At 48.6% G+C, this 20,414-nt stretch overlaps 1 protein-coding gene across 1 annotated transcript in view; it reads left to right on the top strand.

Moving 5' to 3' along the window:
* The first annotated feature begins 6 nt into the window (after positions 1–6).
* LOC144489062 (voltage-gated inwardly rectifying potassium channel KCNH2-like) overlaps positions 7–20,414 on the top strand; it is a 51,297-nt gene continuing 30,889 nt past the window's right edge. The window contains exons 1-2 of the mRNA XM_078207015.1: positions 7–39; positions 19,968–20,161. Of these exons, the coding sequence (XP_078063141.1) occupies positions 20,099–20,161 (63 nt within the window). The 5' untranslated portion in view covers positions 7–39; positions 19,968–20,098. The remainder of the gene's footprint in view (positions 40–19,967; positions 20,162–20,414) is intronic.

Raw genomic sequence — 20,414 nt, forward strand, 5'->3', positions numbered from 1 at the left:
TTGAAATCCTGCGCACAGATGTGGTGGTGGCAATTCTTGGTAAACATTCAAAGATACATGTCTCTTTGCAGCCTACAACAGCCCTCCACCTCATCCACTACTCCACCAATCTTGGTGTCATCAGCAAATTTACTGATCCACCCTTCAGCCCCCTCCTCCAAATCATTTATAAAAATCACAAAGAGCAGAGGACCAAGCACTGATCCCTGTGGCACTCCGCTAGCAACCTGCCTCCAATCCGAAAATTTTCCATCCACCACCACCCTCTGTCTTCGATCAGACAGCCAGTTACCTATCCAATCGGCCAACTTTCCCTCTATCCCACACCTCCTTACTTTCATCATAAGCCGACCATGGGGGACCTTATCAAACACCTTACTAAAATCCATGTAAATGACATCAACTGTCCTACCTTCATCAACACACTTAGTTACCTCCTCAAAAAATTGTATCAAATTTGTGAGGCACGACTTGCCCTTCACGAATCCGTGCTGACTATCCCGGATTAATCCGCAACTTTCTAAATGGTCGTAAATCCCATCCCTAAGGAGCTTTTCCATCAATTTACCAACCACCGAAGTAAGACTAACCGGTCTATAATTACCAGGGTCATTTCTATTCCCTTTCTTAAACAGAGGAACAACATTCGCCATTCTCCAGTCCTCTGGCACCATCCCCGTGGACAGTGAGGACCCAAAGATCAAAGCCAAAGGCTCTGCAATCTCATCCCTTGCCTCCCAAAGAATCCTAGGATACATTTCATCAGGCCCAGGGGACTTATCGACCTTCAGTTTATTCAAAACTGCCAGTACATCCTCCCTCCGAACATCTATTTCCTCCAGCCTATTAGCCTGTAACACCTTCTCTTCCTCAAAAACATGGCCCCTCTCCTTGGTGAACACTGAAGAAAAGTATTCATTCATCACCTCGCCTATCTCTACTGACTCCATACACAAGTTCCCACTACTGTCCTTGACCGGCCCTAACCTCACCCTGGTCATTCTTTTATTCCTCACATAAGAGTAAAAAGCCTTGGGGTTTTCCTTGATCTGACCCGCCAAGGACTTCTCATGTCCCCTCCTAGCTCTCCTAAGCCCCTTTTTCAGCTCATTCCTTGCTAACTTGTAACCCTCAATCGAGCCATCTGAACCTTGTTTCCTCATCCCTACATAAGCTTCCCTCTTCCTTTTCACAAGACATTCCACCTCTTTCGTGAACCATGGTTCCCTCACTCGGCCATTTCCTCCCTGCCTGACAGGAACATACCTATCAAGGACATCCAGTATTTGTTCCTTGAAAAAGTTCCACTTTTCATTAGTTCTTTTCTCTGACAGTTTCTGTTCCCAACTTATGCCCCCTAATTCTTGCCTAATCGCATCATAATTACCCCTCCCCCAATTGTAAACCTTGCCCTGCCGTACGGCCCTATCCCTCTCCATTGCAATAACAAAAGACACCGTATTGTGGTCACTATCTCCAAAGTGCTCTCCCACAACCAAATCCAACACTTGGCCCGGTTCATTTCCCAGTACCAAATCCAATGTGGCCTCACCTCTTGTCGGCCTATCCACATATTGTGTCAGGAAACCCTCCTGCACACACTGCACAAAAACTGCCCCATCCGAACTATTTGACCTACAAAGGTTCCAATCAATATTTGGAAAGTTAAAGTCCCCCATGACAACTACCCTGTGACCCCCACACATATCCAAAATCTGCTTAGCAATTTCTTCCTCCACATCTCTATTACTATTTGGGGGCCTATAGTAAACTCCTAACAACGTGACCGCTCCTTTCCTATTTCTAACCTCAGCCCATATTACCTCAGTGTGCAGATCCCCCACGAAGTGCCTTTCCGCAGCCATTAATGGATGGAATGCATCCCAGGGTATTGAAAGAAATGTCAGAGGTAATAGTGGATGCGTTAGTGATTATTTATCAAAACTCGTTGCATTCTGGGGTAGTGCTGTTGATTGGAAAACGGCTAATGTTACGCCGCTGTTTAAAAAAGGAAGGAGACAAAAGGCGGGTAATTATAGGCCGGTCAGCTTAATGTCTGTAGTAGGGAAAATGCTGGAATCCATTATTAAAGAGGAGATAGCAGGGCATCTGGATAGAAATGGTTCGATCAATCAGACGCAGCATGGATTCATGAGGGGAAAGTCGTGCTTGACGAACATGTTGGATTTTTATGAAGATGTGACTAGGGCGGTTGATGGAGGAGAAGCGGTGGATGCGGTGTTTTTGGATTTCCAAAAGGCGTTTGATAAGGTGCCCCATAAAAGGCTGCTGAAGAAGATTAGGGCACACGGAGTTGGGGGTAGTGTGTTAAAGTGGATTGGGGACTGGCTATCCGACAGGAAGCAAAGAGTCGGAATAAATGGGTGTTTTTCCGGTTGGAGGAAGGTAACTAGTGGCGTGCCGCAGGGATCGGTACTCGGGCCGCAACTATTTACCATTTATATAGATGATCTGGAGGAGGGGACGGAGTGTAGGGTAACGAAGTTTGCAGACGACACAAAGATAAGTGGAAAAGTGAATCGTGTGGAGGACGGAGAAGATCTGCAGAGAGATTTGGACAGGCTGAGTGAGTGGGCGAGGATATGGCAAATGGAGTATAACGTTGAGAAATGCGAGGTTATACACTTTGGAGGAAATAATAACAAATGGGATTACTATCTCAATGGAAACAAATTAAAACATGCTACCGTGCAAAGGGACCTGGGGGTCTTTGTGCATGAGACGCAAAAGCCCAGTCTGCAGGTACAACAGGTGATCAAGAAGGCAAATGGGATGTTGGCCTATATCGCGAGGGGGATAGAATATAAAAGCAGGGATGTCTTGATGCACCTGTACAGGGCATTGGTGAGGCCGCAGCTGGAATACTGTGTGCAGTATTGGTCCCCTTATATGAGGAAGGATATATTGGCATTGGAGGGAGTGCAGAGAAGGTTCACCAGGTTGATACCGGAGATGAGGGGTTTGGATTATGAGGAGAGGCTGAGGAGATTGGGTTTGTACTCGTTGGAGTTTAGAAGGATGAGGGGGGATCTTATGGAGACTTATAAGATAATGCGGGGGCTGGATAGGGTGGAGGCGGAGAGATTCTTTCCACTTAGTAAGGAAGTTAAAACGAGAGGACACAGCCTCAAAATAAAGAGGGGTCGGTTTAAGACAGAGTTGAGGAGGAACTTCTTCTCCCAGAGGGTGGTGAATCTCTGGAATTCTCTGCCCACTGAGGTGGTGGAGGCTACCTCGCTGAATATGTTTAAAGCGCGGATGGATGGATTCCTGATCGGTAAGGGAATTAAGGGTTATGGGGATCAGGCGGGTAAGTGGTACTGATCCACGTCAGATCAGCCATGATCTTATTGAATGGCGGGGCAGGCTCGAGGGGCTAGATGGCCTACTCCTGCTCCTATTTCTTATGTTCTTATGTTCTTATTAAACTATCCTTGATTAACAATGCCACTCCTCCACCTCTTTTACCAGCTTCCCTGCACTTAGTGAAACATCTATACCCCGGAACGTCCAACAGCCATTCCTGTCCTTGTTCTACCCACGTCTCCGTAATGGCCACAACATCGTAGTCCCAAGTACCAATCCACGCCCCAAGTTCATCTACCTTGTTCCGGATGCTCCTTGCATTGAAGTAGACACACTTCAACCCACCTTCCTGTCTACCAGTACCCACCCTTGACCCTGATACCTTCCCCAATACCTCACCACCCTCACTGACTTCTGGACTACAACTCCTTTTCCCACTCCCCTGATAAATTAGTTTAAACCCCCCTGAAGAGCCGTATCAAATTTCCTTCCTAGGATATTGGTGCCCCTCTGGTTCAGGTGCACCCCGTCCTGTTTGTACAGGTCCCACCTTCCCCAGAATGTGTTCCAATTATCCACGTATCTGAAACCCTCCCTCCTACACCATCCCTGCAACCACATGTTTAACTGCACTCTCTCCCTGTTCCTCAACTCGCTATCACGTGGCACCGGCAACGTCCCAGAGATGACCACATGTTTTGTCTTGGCTCTCAGCTTCCAGCCTAGCTCCAGAAATTCCTGTTTTAAATCCCCGTCCCTTCTCTTACCTATGTCATTGGTACCAATCTCCCTGAGGAAGCGGCACTGATGAAATCGAACAATCCCAGATTGTGACACCTATATTTCTGTTCAATGTAGTTTATTAATTCACTTGTTTGTTCTGGACCTTCATCATTGTTTTCTGAACATTCTTTAGCAAATTAAATTGCAGATTGGCTTCTTTGATGCTGGGATTTGTTGTAATTGTGGTTTTAGCGATCACTGTGGCAGTTATTTACTGGACCATCAGCTGCGGACAGTGCTGTTTCTCTGGTGTCCAATGCCTGTGCAAGCTGTATAGATCCATTATCCATTATCCCAGCGGATCATCAGGAATGACAGCACAGTTTCATCAAACAGTCTTCCTTCACATCACTGACCGATTCTGGGGGAGGTGGGACCTGTACAAACTGAGCAGGTTACACCTGGGCAGGACTGGGACTGATATCCAAGGGAGAGTGTTTGCTCGCGTGGTTGGGGAGGGTTTAAACTAATATGGCAGGGGGATGGGAACCTATGCAAGGAGCCAGAGAAGGGAAATCAAGGACAAAAACCAAAGACACAGGGGAATAAGAAAAGTGATAGGTGGAGAAAACAAGGACCAGATTCAAACAGGGTCTCAGTGGAAAATAGTGGAATTGGAACCAGTCATGTTAAAAAGACGGGCCTAAAGGCTTTGTGCCTTAACACCCAGAGCATTCACAATAAAGTGGGTGAATTAATCACACAGATAGATGTAAACAGGTATGATATAGTCGGGACTATGGAGACACGGCTGCAGGGTGACCACGGACAGGAACTGAGCATCCAGGGGTATTCAGTATTGAGGAAGGACATACAGAAAGGTGGAGTCACGTTGCTGGTTAGAGGGGAAATGAACACCATGCTGAGGAAGGATATTAACTCTGACAATGTGGAATTTGAAATAAAAACAGAAAATGCTGGAAAAACTCAGCAGGTCTCTCAGCCTCTGTGGAGAGAGAGAATAGAGCCAACGTTTTTGCTTCTAGAAAAAGTGAGAGGGCATGGGATCCAAGGGGCTGCTGCCCTGTGGATCCAGAACTGGCTTGCCCAAAGGATGTGGAGATGCCGGCGTTGGACTGGGGTGAACACAGTAAGAGTTTTAACAACACCAGGTTAAAGTCCAACAGGTTTATTTGGTAGCAAATGCCATTAGCTTTCGGAGCGCTGCTCCTTCGTCAGACGAAGACGAAGGAGCAGCGCTCCGAAAGCGAATGGTATTTGCTACCAAATAAACCTGTTGGACTTTAACCTGGTGTTGCCCAAAGGAGGCAGAGAGTGGGTATAGATGGGTCTTTTTCTAAATGGAGGTCGGTTACCAGTGGTGTGCCCCAGGGATCTGTTCTGGGACCCTTGCTGTTTGTCATTTTCATAAATGACCTGGATGAGGAAGTGGAGGGATGGGTTGGTAAGTTTGCCGACGACACGAAGGTTGGTGGGATTGTGGATAGTCTGGAGGGATGTCAGAAGTTACAGAGGGACATAGATAGGATGCAAGACTGGGCGGAGAAGTGGCAGCTGGACTTCAACCCAGATAAATGTGTAGTGGTCCATTTTGGCAGGTCAAATGGGATGAAGGAGTACAATATAAAGGGAAAGACTCTTAGTACTGTAGAACAAAGGACAATACAGCACAGGAACAGGCCCTTCGGCCCTCCAAGCCCGTGCCGCTCCCTGGTCCAAACTAGACCATTCTTTTGTATCCCTCCATTCCCACTCCGTTCATATGGCTGTCGAGATAAGTCTTAAACGTTCCCAGTGTGTCCGCCTCCACCACCTTGCCCGGCAGCGCATTCCAGGCCCCCACCACCCTCTGTGTAAAATATGTCCTTCTGATATCTGTGTTAAACCTCCCCCCCTTCACCTTGAACCTATGACCCCTCGTGAACGTCACCACCGACCTGGGGAAAAGCTTCCCACCGTTCACCCTATCTATGCCTTTCATAATTTTATACACCTCTTTTAAGTCTCCCCTCATCCTCCGTCTTTCCAGGGAGAACAACCCCAGTTTACCCAATCTCTCCTCATAACTAAGCCCCTCCATACCAGGCAACATCCTGGTAAACCTCCTCTGTACTCTCTCCAAAGCCTCCACGTCCTTCTGGTAGTGTGGCGACCAGAACTGGGCGCAGTATTCCAAATGCAGCCGAACCAGCGTTCTATACATCTGCAACATCAGACCCCAACTTTTATACTCTATGCCCCATCCTATAAAGGCAAGCATGCCATATGCCTTCTTCACCACCTTCTCCACCTGTGATGTCACCTTCAAGGACCTGTGGACTTGCACACCCAGATCCCTCTGTGTATCTACACCCTTTATGGTTCTGCCATTTATCGTGTAGCTCCTCCCTACATTATTTCTACCAAAATGCATCACTTCGCATTTTTCAGGATTGAACTCCATCTGCCATTTCTTTGCCCAAATTTCCAGCCTATCTATATCCTTCTGTAGCTTCTGACAATGCTCCTCACTATCTGCAAGTCCAGCCAATTTTGTGTCGTCCGCAAACTTACTGATCACCCCAGTTACACCTTCTTCCAGATCCAGATAGAGGATCAGAAGGACCTTGGGGTCCGGGTCCATAGGACTCTAAAATCGGCCCCGCAGGTGGAGGAGGTGGTTAAGAAGGCGTATGGTGTGCTGACCTTTATCAATCGAGGGATTGAGTTTAGGAGTCCGGGGATAATGATGCAGCTATATAAGACCCTCGTCAGACCCCACTTGGAGTACTGTGCTCAGTTCTGGTCGTCTCACTATAGGAAGGATGTGGAAAAGATTGAAAGGGTGCAGAGGCGATTTACAAGGATGTTGCCTGGATTGAGTGGCATGCCTTATGAGGATAGGCTGAGGGAGCTCGGTCTTTTCTCCTTGGAGAGACGTAGGATGAGAGGAGACCTAATAGAGGTACATAAGATGTTGAGAGGCATAGATCGGGTGGACTCTCAGAGGCTTTTTCCCAGGGTGGAAATGGCAGCTATGAGAGGACACAGGTTTAAGGTGCTGGGGGGTAGGTACAGGGGAAATGTTAGGGGGAAGTTTTTCACACAGAGGGTGGTGGGCGAGTGGAATCGGCTGCCGTCAGTGGTGGTGGAGGCAAACTCAATAGGGTCTTTTAAGAGACTCCTGGATGTGTACATGGGACTTAATAGGATGGAGGGTTATAGGTAGGCCTACAAGGTAGGGATATGTTCGGCACAACGTGTGGGGCCGAAGGGCCTGTTTTGTGCTGTAGTTTTCTATGTTTCTATGTTTCGAGTCAGTCATTCATTACTGGGAACCTGACTGTTTGTTCTATACATAAATGATATAGATGATGTTAGGTTTGTTAGAGAATATAAAGACTGACAAATCCCCAGGGCCTGATGGAATCTATCCAAGGCTGCTCAGGGAGACGAGAGGTGAAATCGTTGGGCCTCTGACGCAAATCTTTGTCTCGTCACTGGACACAGGTGAGGTCCCAGAGGATTGGAGGATAGCCAATGTGGTCCCGTTATTTAACACGGGTAATTATAGGCCGGTGAGCTTGACGTCCGTGGTGGGGAAGTTGTTGGAGAAGATTCTTAAAGATAGGATGTATGCGCATTTAGAAAGGAATAAACTCATTCACGATAGTCAACATGGTTTTGTGAGAGGGAGGTCATGCCTCACGAACCTGGTGGTGTTTTTTGAAGAAGTGACCAAAATGGTTGACGAAGGAAGGGCCGTGGATGTTGTCTATATGGACTTTAGTAAAGCATTTGACAAAGTCCCTCATGGTAGGCTCGTGAAAAAGGTTGGATCCCATGGGATAAAGGGGGAGGTGGCTAGATGGATGGAGAACTGGCTTGGTCATAGAAGACAGAGGGTGGTAGTGGAAGGGTCTTTTTCCGGCTGGAGGCCTGTGACTAGTGGTGTACCGCAGGGCTCTGTATTGGGACCTCTGCTGTTTGTGATTTATATAAATGATCTGGAAGAAGGAGTAACTGGGGTGATCAGTAAGTTTGCGGACGACACAAAACTGGCAGGACTTGTAGATAGTGAGGAACATTGTCAGAGGCTACAGAAGGATATAGAAATTTGGGCAAGGAAATGGCAGATGGAGTTCAATCCTGATAAATGCGAAGTGATGCATTTTGGTGGGAATAATGTAGGGAGGAGCTACACGATAAATGGAAGAACCATAAAGGGTGTAGAGACGCAGAGGGACCTGGGTGTGCAAGTCCACAGATCTTTGAAGGTGACGTCACAGGTGGAGAAGGTGGTGAAGAAGGCATATGGCATGCTTGCCTTTATAGGACGGGGCATAGAGTATAAAAGTTGGGGTCTGATGTTGCAGATGTATAGAACGTTGGTTCGGCCGCATTTGGAATGCTGCGTCCAGTTCTGGTCACCACACTACCAGAAGGACGTGGAGGCTTTGGAGAGAGTACAGAGGAGGTTTACCAGGATGTTGCCTGGTATGGAGGGGCTTGGTTATGAGGAGAGATTGGGGAAACTGGGGTTGTTCTCCTTGGAAAGACGGAGGATGAGGGGAGACTTAATAGAGGTGTATAAAATTATGAAAGGCATAGATAGGGTGAATGGTGGGAAGCTTTTCCCCGGGTCGGTGGTGACGTTCACGAGGGGTCATAGGTTCAAGGTGAAGGGGGGGAGGTTTAACACAGATATCAGAAGGACATATTTCACACAGAGGGTCATGGGGGCCTGGAATGTGTTGCCGGGCAAGGTGGTGGAGGCGGACACACTGGGAACGTTTAAGACTTATCTAGACAGCTATATGAATGGAGTGGGAATGGAGGGATACAAAAGAGTGGTCTAGTTTGGACCAGGGAGCGGCGCGGGCTAATTGTTCCTGGTTTCTCGTTTCAAGGCTTCATTCTATGATCATCTTGCTGGTGCCAGTACAGAGCGAGACTGCGGATAGTTGGGAACCTGTCTCGGGGGCAGGGAATTCATATGGTGTTCGTGGAAGTGGAAATGACTAGGGTTGGGAAGCATTTTCCGATCGGGGCCATTGTGATCTCCTGGACTCGTTTCGATCGCCTCAGGGGGTCGGAGAGGAATTTCCCAGATTTTTTTTCCCCATATTGGCCCTGGGGTTTTTCACTCTGGGTTTTCGCCTCTCCCTGGAGATCACATGGTCTGGAATGGGGGGGTGGGGGTAAGTTAATAGGTTGTAATGAACAAAGCATCGTAGCTGTGAGGGACAGCTCGGTGGATAGGATATTGGTATGTAGATAGGCTGGAAAATTGGGCGGGGATCCTGGATTCAGGATTCAATCCTGGACCGGGGAGCGGCGCGGGCTTGGAGGGCCGAAGGGCCTGTTCCTGTGCTGTATTGTTCTTTGTTCTTTGTATGATGATGTGGGGGGAATGATAAGCAAGTTTGCAGATGACACCAAGATTGGTGGGGTGGTCAATAGTGAAGAAGATGGTGGTAGGTTACAGGGAGATATCGATGGGTTGGTCAGATGGACAGAGCAGTGGCAGATATTTAACCCTGATAAGTGCGAGGTGATGCACGGAAGAAGAAACAAGATGAGGGAATATTTAATGAATGACAGGACACTGGGAAGCTCAGCAGAATGGAGAGATCTTGGGGTAATTATTCACAGATCCCTGAAGGTGGCAGAGCAGGTGAACAGGATCGTTAAGAAGGCCAATGGGACATTAACTTTTACCAGTCATGTCACAGAGTATAAGAACAAGGGGATAATGTTGGAGTTGTACGGAGCGTTGGTTAGGCCACAGCTGGACTACTGTGTACAGTTCTGGTCACCTCACTACAGGAAGGATATACATACGTTAGGAACAAGAGGCTTGATAGGACTGCAGGACAGGCATGTGCCTGTAAAGAGGAAGGATAGGAAAGGTAGGATTCGAGAGCCGTGGATAACCAGTGAAATTGTGGGTCTAATCAAAAAGAAAAAAGAGGCATACATGAGGTCCAGGCAGCTAAAAACAGATGGAGCACTGGAGGAATACAGAGAAAGTAGAAAATAACTCAAACAGGGAGTTAGAAGGGCAGAAAGAGGTCACGAAATGTCCTTGGCAGACAGGATTAAGGAGAATCCTAAGGCATTTTATACATACGTTGGAACAAGAGGGTTGTTAGGGAAAGAATCGGACCGCTCAGGGACAAAGGAGGGGAATTATGCTTCGAACCAAAGGAAGTAGGAAAGATCCTAAACGAATACTTTGCATCAGTATTCACAAAGGAGAGGGGCATGTTGACTGGTATTGTCTCAGAGAGATGTGTTGACCCGTTAGAAAAAATCTCAATTACAAGGGAGGAAGTGTTAGGTTTTTTAGGAAACATTAAGACAGACAAATCCCCAGGGCCAGATGGCATCTACCCTAGACTCCTCAGGGAGGCAAGAGATGAAATTGCTGGGCCTCTAACAGAAATCTTTGTCTCTTCACTGGACACAGGTGAGGTCCCAGAGGATTGGAGGACAGCAAATGTGGTCCCGTTATTTAAGAAGGATAGCAAGGATAACCCGGGTAATTATAGGCCAGTGAGCTTGACATCCATGGTAGGGAAATTGTTGGAGAAGATTCTTAAAGATAGGATATATGCGCATTTAGAACTGAATAATCTCATTAGCGATAGACAGCATGGTTTTGTACGAGGGAGGTCATGCCTCACAAATTTACTTGAGTTTTTTGAGGAGGTGACAAAAAAGATTGACAAGGGAAGGGCCGTGGATGTCGTCTATATGGATTTTAGTAAAGCGTTTGACAAGGTCCCTCATGGCAGGCTGGCGCAAAAGGTTAAATCTCACGGGATAAAAGGTGAGCTAGCTAGATGGGTGGAGAACTGGCTTAGCCATGGAGATGCTGGCATTGAACTGGGGTAAACACAGTAAGAGTTTTAATAACACCAGATTAAAGTCCAACATGTTTATTCGGTAGCAAATACCATTAGCTTTCGGAGCGCTGCTCCTTCGTCAGATGGAGTGGAAATCTGCTCTCAAACAGGGCACAGAGACACAAAAATCAAGTTACAGAATACTGGTTAGAATGCGAATCTCTACAGCCAGCTAGGTCTTAAAGATACAGACAATGTGAGTGGAGGGAGCATTAAGCACAGGTTAAAGTGATGTGTATTGTCTCCAGACAGGACAGCCAGTGAGATTCTGCAAGTCCAGGAGGCAAGCTGTGGGGGTTACTGATAGTGTGACATAAACCTAATATCCCGGTTGAGGCCGTCCTCATGTGTGCGGAACTTGGCTATCAGTTTCTGCTCAGCGACTCTGCGCTGTCGTGTGTCGTGAAGGCCGCCTTGGAGAACGCTTACCCGAAGATCAGAGGCTGAATGTCCATGACCGCTGAAGTGCTCCCCCACAGGAAGAGAACAGTCTTGCCTGATGATTGTCGAGTGGTGTTCATTCATCTGTTGTCGTAGCGTCTGCATGGTTTCCCCAATGTACCATGCCTCGGGACATCCTTTCCTGCAGCGTATCAGGTAGACAACGTTGGCTGAGTTGCAAGAGTATGTATCGTGTACCTGGTGGATGGTGTTCTCACGTGAGATGATGGCATCTGTGTCGATGATCCGGCACGTCTTGCAGAGGTTGCTGTGGCAGGGTTGTGTGGTGTCATGGTCACTGTTCTCCTGAAGGCTGGGTAGTTTGCTGTGGACAATGGTCTGTTTGAAGGCAAGAAGTGGGGGTGTGGGGATGGCCTTGGCGAGATGTTCGTCTTCATCAATGACATGTTGAAGGCTCCGGAGGAGATGCCGTAGCTTCTCCGCTCCGGGGAAGTACTGGACAACGAAGGGTAGTCTGTCCACTGTGTCCCGTGTTTGTCTTCTGAGGAGGTCGGTGCGGTTTTTCGCTGTGGCGCGTTGGAACTGTCGATCGATGAGTCGAGCGCCATATCCTGTTCTTATGAGGGCATCTTTCAGCGTCTGGAGGTGTCTGTTGCGATCCTCCTCATCCGAGCAGATCCTGTGTATTCGGAGGGCTTGTCCGTAGGGGATGGCTTCTTTAACGTGTTTAGGGTGGAAGCTGGAGAAGTGGAGCATCGTGAGGTTATCCGTGGGCTTGCGGTACAGTGAGGTGCTGAGGTGACCGTCCTTAATGGAGATGCGTGTGTCCAAGAATGCAACCGATTCCGGAGAGTAGTCCACGGTGAGTCTGATGGTGGGATGGAACTTGTTGATGTCATCATATAGTTGTTTCAGTTGTTTCAAGGCGGCCTTCATGACACACGACAGCGCAGAGTCGCTGAGCAGAAACTGATAGCCAAGTTCCGCACACATGAGGACGGCCTCAACCGGGATGTTGGGTTTATGTCACACTATCAGTAACCCCCACAGCTTGCCTCCTGGACTTGCAGAATCTCACTGGCTGTCCTGTCTGGAGACAATACACATCTCTTTAACCTGTGCTTAATGCTCCCTCCACTCACATTGTCTGTATCTTTAAGACCTGGTTGGCTGTAGAGATTCGCATTCTAATCAGTATTCTGTAACTTGATTTTGTGTCTCTGTGCCCTGTTTGAGAGCACATTTCCACTCCATCTGACGAAGGAGCAGCGCTCCGAAAGCTTATGGTATTTGCTACCAAATAAACCTGTTGGACTTTAACCTGGTGTTGTTAAAACTCTTACTGTGTTAGCCATAGAAGACAGAGGGTAACAGTGGAGGGGTCTTTTTCCGGCTGGAGGTCTGTTACTAGTGGTGTTCCGCAGGGCTCTGTACTGGGATCTCTGCTGTTTGTGATATATAGAAATGAGTTGGAGGAAGATGTAGCTGGTCTGATTAGTGAGTTTGAGGATGACACGAAGATTGCTGGAGTTGCGGATAGTGATGAACATTGTCAGAGAATACAGCAGGATATAGATAGGCTGGAACATTGGGCGGAGAAATGGCAGATGGAATTTAATCCAGATAAATGCGAAGTGATGCATTTCGGTAGATCTAATATAAGGGGGAGCTATAGAATAAATGGCAGAACCATCAGGAGTATAGACACACAGAGGGACCTGGGTGTACAAGTCCACAGATCCTTAAAGGTGGCAGCACAAGTGGAGAGGGTGGTGAAGAAGGCATATGGCATGCTTGCCTTTATTGGACGGGGCATAGAGTATAAAAGTTGGCATATGATGTTGCGGCTGTATAGAACGTTGGTTAGGCCACATTTGGAATACTCATCCTGGAGTATTCATCCTGGAGGAATATTCATCCTGGAGTTCAGTTACTAGTGGTGTACCACAACAATCTGTTTTGGGGCCACTGCTGTTTGTCATTTTTATTAATGACCTGGATGAGGGGGTGGAAGTATGGATTAGTAAATTTGTGGATGACACTAAAGTCGGTGGAGTTGTAGACAGTGCGGAGGGAAGTGGCAGGTTACCGAGTGACATAGATAAGCTGCAGAGCTGGGCTGAGAGGTGGCAAATGGAGTTTAATGCGGAAAAGTGTGAGGTGATTCACTTTGGAAGGAGTAACAGGAATACAGAGTACTGGGCTAATGGTAAGATACTTGGTAGTGTGGATGAACAGAGGGATCTGGGTGTCCATGTGCATAGATCCCTGAAAGTTGGCACCCAGGTTGATAGGGTTGTTAAGAAGGCGTACGGTGTGTTAGCTTTTATTGGTAGAGGGATTGAGTTTCGGAGCCAGGAGGTCATGCTGCAACTGTACAAAACTCTGGTGCGGCCGCATTTGGAATATTGCGTACAGTTCTGGTCACCGTATTATAGGAAAGATGTGGAAGTGTTGGAAAGGGTGCAGAGGTGATTTATCAGGATGTTGCCTGGTATGGTGGGAAAATCATATGAGGAAAGGCTGAGGGACTTGAGGTTGTTTTCGTTAGAGAGAAGCAGGTTAAAAGGTGACTTAATAGAGGCATACAAGATGATCAGAGGATTAGATAGGGTGGACAGTGAGAGCCTTTTTCCTCAGATGGTGATGGCTAGCACGAGGGGACATAGCTTTAAATTGAGGGGTGAGAGATATAGGACAGATGTTAGAGGTGGGTTCTTTACTCAGAGAGTAGTAAGGGCGTGGAATGCCCTGCCTGCAGCTGTAGTGGACTCTTCAACAGAAAGAGCATTCAAATCCGTGGTGGGGAAGTTGTTGGAGAAGATTCTTAAAGATAGGATGTATGCGCATTTAGAAAGGAATAAACTCATTAACGATAGTCAACATGGTTTTGTGAGAGGGAGGTCATGCCTCACGAACCTGGTGGTGTTTTTTGAAGAAGTGACCAAAATGGTTGACGAAGGAAGGGCCGTGGATGTTGTCTATATGGACTTTAGTAAAGCGTTTGACAAAGTCCCTCATGGTAGGCTAGTGAAAAAGGTTGGATCCCATGGGATAAAGGGGGAGGTGGCTAGATGGGTGGAGAACTGGCTTGGTCATAGAAGACAGAGGGTGGTAGTGGAAGGGTCTTTTTCCGGCTGGAGGCCTGTGACTAGTGGTGTACCGCAGGGCTCTGTATTGGGACCTCTGCTGTTTGTGATTTATATAAATGATCTGGAAGAAGGAGTAACTGGGGTGATCAGTAAGTTTGCGGACGACACAAAACTGGCAGGACTTGCAGATAGTGAGGAACATTGTCAGAGGCTACAGAAGGATATAGATAGGCTGGAAATTTGGGCAAGGAAATGGCAGATGGAGTTCAATCCTGATAAATGCGAAGTGATGCATTTTGGTGGGAATAATGTAGGGAGGAGCTACACGATAAATGGAAGAACCATAAAGGGTGTAGAAACGCAGAGGGACCTGGGTGTGCAAGTCCACAGATCTTTGAAGGTGACGTCACAGGTGGAGAAGGTGGTGAAGAAGGCATATGGCATGCTTGCCTTTATAGGACGGGGCATAGAGTATAAAAGTTGGGGTCTGATGTTGCAGATGTATAGAACGTTGGTTCGGCCGCATTTGGAATACTGCGTCCAGTTCTGGTCGCCACACTACCAGAAGGACGTGGAGGCTTTGGAGAGAGTACAGAGGAGGTTTACCAGGATGTTGCCTGGTATGGAGGGGCTTGGTTATGAGGAGAGATTGGGGAAACTGGGGTTGTTCTCCTTGGAAAGACGGAGGATGAGGGGAGACTTAATAGAGGTGTATAAAATTATGAAAGGCATAGATAGGGTGAACGGTGGGAAGCTTTTCCCCGGGTCGGTGGTGACGTTCACGAGGGGTCATAGGTTCAAGGTGAAGGGGGGGAGGTTTAACACAGATATCAGAAGGACATATTTCACACAGAGGGTCGTGGGGGCCTGGAATGTGTTGCCGGGCAAGGTGGTGGAGGCGGACACACTGGGAACGTTTAAGACTTATCTAGACAGCTATATGAACGGAGTGGGAATGGAGGGATACAAAAGAGTGATCTAGTTTGGACCAGGGAGCGGCGCGGGCTAATTGTTCCTGGTTTCTCGTTTCAAGGCTTCATTCTACGATCATCTTGCTGGTGCCAGTACAGAGTGATACTGCGGATAGTTGGGAACCTGTCTCGGGGGCAGGGGATTCATATGGTGTTCGTGGAAGTGGAAATGACTAGGGTTGGGAAGCATTTTCCGATCGGGGCCATTGTGATCTCCTGGACTCGTTTCGATCGCCTCAGGGGGTCGGAGAGGAATTTCCCAGATTTTTTTTTCCCCATATTGGCCCTGGGGTTTTTCACTCTGGGTTTTCGCCTCTCCCTGGAGATCACATGGTCTGGAATGGGGGGGTGGGGGTAAGTTAATAGGTTGTAATGAACAAAGCATCGTAGCTGTGAGGGACAGCTCGGTGGATAGGATATTGGTATGTAGATAGGCTGGAAAATTGGGTGGGGATCCTGGATTCAGGATTCAATCCTGGACTGGGGAGCGGCGCGGGCTTGGAGGGCCGAAGGGCCTGTTCCTGTGCTGTATTGTTCTTTGTTCTTTGTTCTTTGTTCTTTGCTTATTGGCTAAATATATGGATGATATTGGAATAGTGTAGATTAGAGGGGCTTTAGATTGGTTCCACTGGTCGGCACAACATCGAGGGCTGAAGGGCCTGTACTGCGCTGTAATGTTCTATGTACTGCGTCCAGTTCTGGTCGCCACACTACCAGAAGGACATGGAGGCTTTGGAGAGAGTGCAGAAAAGGTTTACCAGGATGTTGCCTGGTATGGAGGGTCTTAGCTATGAGGAGAGGTTGGGTAAACTGGGGATGTTCTCCCTGGAAAGACCGAGGATGAGGGGCGATCTAATCGAGGTGTATAAAATTATGAAGGGCATAGATAGGGTGAACAGTGGGAAGCTTTTTCCCAGGTCGGATGAACACAAGGGGTCACAGATTCAAGGTGAGGGGGGCAAGGTTCAACACAGATATGCGGGGGACGTATTTTACACAGGGGGTGGTGGGGGCCTGGAAGGCACTGCCGGGCAAGGTGATTGAGGCGGACACACTGGGATCATTTAAGACTTATCTAGATAACCACATGAACAGACTGGGAATAGAGGGATACAAAAGAATGGTCTAGTTGGTCACATGAGCAGTGCAGGCTTGGAGGGCCGAAGGGCCTGTTCCTGTGCTGTATTGTTCTTTGTTCTTTGATGTGATTGCACTGGAGGGGGTACAGAGGAGATTCACCAGGATGCTGCCTGGGATGGAGCATTTGAGCTGTACGGAGAGACTGGATAGGCTTGGATTGTTATCTCCAGAGCAGAGAAGGCTGAGGGGGGACATGATTGAGGTGTATAATGTTATGGGGTTTGGACAGGGTGAGTGGGGAGCAGCTGTTCCCCTTGGTTGAGGGGTCAATCATGAGGGGGTGTAGTTTTAGGGTGAGGGACAGGAGATTCAGAGGCGATTTGAGAAAAAACCTTTTCACTCAGAGGGTGGTGGGAATCTGGAATGCGCTGCCTGGGAGGGTAGTGGAGGCCGGAAACCTTACAACCTTAAAAAATATCTCGATGAGCGCTTGAAATATCGTAACATTCCAGGATATGGGACAGTGCAGGAAAATGGGATGAGCGCACCTACAGTGGTAGATATTATCAGTGTAGACTCGGTGGGCCGAAGGGTCTCTTTTGCTGTGGCTCTGTGACTCTATCCTGGTAATTCTGGCTTTCATCGCTTTACTGGGATGAGTTTTCCCAGACAATCGACATCTGTCTCCGCGGCATCCGGTTCCCGGGATTCAGCCTCTGACTGTCGTCTTGCCTGGAAGTTCCTCCCTCCAATTGATTGGTTCACACCAGAGAGTATCCCAGAATCCCAGCTGCTAACATTAGCCGTCATGGTGAGTGTGTGTGTGTGTGTGTGTGCTGGTGAACGGTGCAGACAGGGGAGCGCCGAGAATGCAGTGTCACCCCCGGTACTGGACGGGGGTGGGGAATTTGTGATCGGGGGGGGGCTCTGAGGGGTTGGACAGGGGTGGGGGAGCTGTGGTCGGAGGGGGGAGGGGCTCTGAGGGGTTGGACAGGGGTGGGGGAGCTTTGCTTGGGGGGGGTTCTGAGGGGTTGGACAGGGATAGGAGAGTTGTGGCTGGGGGGTCTCTGAGGGGGTTGGACAGGGGTGGGGGAGCTGTGGTCGGGGGGGGGCTCTGAGGGGATTGGACAGGGGTGGGGAAGCTTTGGTTGGGGGGGTTCTGAGGGGTTGGACAAGGGTGGGGGAGAATTGTGGTCGGGGGTTGCGGGGGGGGGGAAGGGGCTCTGTGGCCCGGCCTCATGAGATGGGATCCTGGGAGAGGGGGGAACATGGCCTTTGGGATCCTCAATGTTGTGGAGAATGTTGAACTCACTCGAGGTACGGGTGAAAGTGCTTTAGACTCTCACTCGCTCGCTCGGGACATCTCAACCTCGCCGTTACTGACTGCCCCATCCCTCCCTGTGATTTCCAGGGGCTTTCCCTTGAAGGGAGACAGGATTCTTCGAGACAGGATTTATTCCCATTTGGAAATAAGTGGACGTATTAGTGAGAGGCAACATGGTTTTGTGAAGGGGAGGTCGTGTCTCACGAACTTGATTGAGTTTTTCGAGGAAGTGACGAAGATGATTGATGAGGGTAGGGCAGTGGATGTTGTCTACATGGACTTCAGTAAGGCCTTTGACAAGGTCATGATAGACTGGTGCAGAAGGTGAAGTCGCAATGGCTCAGAGGTGAGCTGGCAAGGTGGATACAAAACTGGCTCGGTCAAAGAAGACAGAGGGTAGCAGTGAAGGGTGTGTTTCTGAATGGAGGGCTGTGACAAGTGGCGTTCCTCAGGGAACAGTGCTGGGACCTTTGCTGTTTGTAATATATGTAAATGATTTGGAGGAAAATGTAACTGGATTGATTAGTAAGTTTGCGGACGACTCAAAGGGTGGTGGATTTGCAGATAGCGATGAGGACCATCAGAGGATACAGGAGGATATAGATCAGTTGGAGACTTGGGCGGAGAGATGGCAGATGGAGATTAATCTGGACAAATGTGAGGTAATGCATTTTGGAAGGTCTAATACAGAGAGGAAATATACAGTAAATGGCAGAACCCTTAAGAGTATTGATAGGCAAAGGGATCTGGGTGTACAGGTACACAGGTCACTGAAAGTGGCAACGCAGGTGGAGAAGGTAGTCAAGAAGGCATACGGCATGCTTGCCTTCATTGGCCGGGGTATTGAGTTTAAAAATTGGCAAGTCATGTTGACGCTTTATAGAACCTTAGTTAGGCCGCACTTGGAATATCGTGTTCCATTCTGGTCGCCACACTACCAGAAGGATGTGGAGGCTTTGGAGAGGGGACAGAAAAGATTTACCAGGATGTTGCCTGGTATGGAGGGCATTAGCTATGAGGAGAGGTTGGAGAAACTTGGTTTGTTCTCACTGGAGCGACGAAGGTTGAGGGGAGACCTGATAGAAGTCTACAAGATTATGAGAGGTATGGACAGAGTTAATAGTCAGAAACTATTTCCCAGGGTGGAAGAGTCAATTTCTAGGGGACACAGGTTTACGGTGCGAGGGGCAAGGTTTACAAGAGATGTACGAGGCAGATATTTTACACAGAGAGTGGTGGGTGCCCGGAACCCGTTGCCGGGGGAGGTAGTGGAAACGGATACGGTCGTGACTTTTAAGGGGCGTCTTGACAAGTACATGAATAGATGGGAATAGAGAGATATGGTCCCCGGAAGGGTCGGGGGTTTTAGTTCAGTCGGGCAGCATGGTCGGTGCAGGCTTGGAGGGGCCGAAGGGCCTGTTCCTGTGCTGTAATTTTCTTTCCTTGTCCTTTGTTCTTTGGAGTGAGGACCCTGAGTGTCGGGTGGGGTCCAGCCGACACCCGGCTTCCCTCACTCCCTCCTGTTCCGTCTTCCCCTTTGGGAAGAAAGTAGATTTTGAGAGGGTGGCCAGATGGGTTTGAGGGGTTAATATCAGTGCCGTTGTGGTGGTGGGGGGGAGGGAGGGGGTCTGGGGCAGTCCTGGGAGGGTGCTTGGTGGGTGTTGGGATGAGAGGGTGTGGCCAAGAATCGGAGAATTGCAGGGATTGGGAGAATCCGGCTCCAAACTCACCCTGTGTCAATGAATCTTCAAATATTCTAATCTAGTGACACTCGGGGGGGTACAGAATTCCAAAAGGTGTTCCCGCTGGCACTAACGGCCCCGTATCCCCTCCCGCGCCATCCCACCATTCTCCGGCCTGGCGCGGTTTGTAAATGAGCAGAGAACTACATCGATAAATTACATTTTAACTTAAAGCTTCTGCCTTACTCAAATACAAAAATAAATCCCTTCAAACGATATCTGTTTCCTTGCATGTGTGTGTCTGTGTGTGTGTCTGTGTGTGGGTGGGTGTGTGGGTGGGTGTGTGGGTGCATATCCAACCCAACCCCACTCCCACTGCCCTCAGTGACCCCCCGGTGACCCCTCCCCCAGTTGTCTGGAATGTTGATGGATTGTTTCTTCCCTGTGAATTCCAGGTAAGAATGATGTATTTGGGGAGCCAATCAACCTGTATGCGCGGCCGGGTAAATCTAACGCGGATGTTCGGGCGCTGACCTACTGTGACCTTCACAAAATCCACCGAGAGGACCTCCTGGAGGTACTGGACATGTACCCCGAATTCTCAGACCATTTCTGGTCTCACCTGGAGATCACCTTTAACCTGCGGGATGTGAGTACCGCCTCTTGCGTGTTTTATAACAGCACCAATCACTCGTGAGGGACTGTGTAAACACGCGGTGTGGTCACTTTATTATTCCAGGCACATGGAATTGGCTAAACATGGAGAGAGAGAGAGAGAGAGTGAGAGTGAGAGAGAGTGAGAAAGAATGTGAGAGTGTGTGAGAGAGAGAGAGAGAGTGTGAGAGAGATTGTGAGAGAGTGTGAGAGAGAGTGTGTGAGAGAGTGTGTGAGAGTGTGAGAGA

This window comes from Mustelus asterias, unplaced genomic scaffold (assembly GCF_964213995.1).
Source record: "Mustelus asterias unplaced genomic scaffold, sMusAst1.hap1.1 HAP1_SCAFFOLD_1979, whole genome shotgun sequence".
Lineage (NCBI taxonomy): Eukaryota > Metazoa > Chordata > Chondrichthyes > Carcharhiniformes > Triakidae > Mustelus > Mustelus asterias.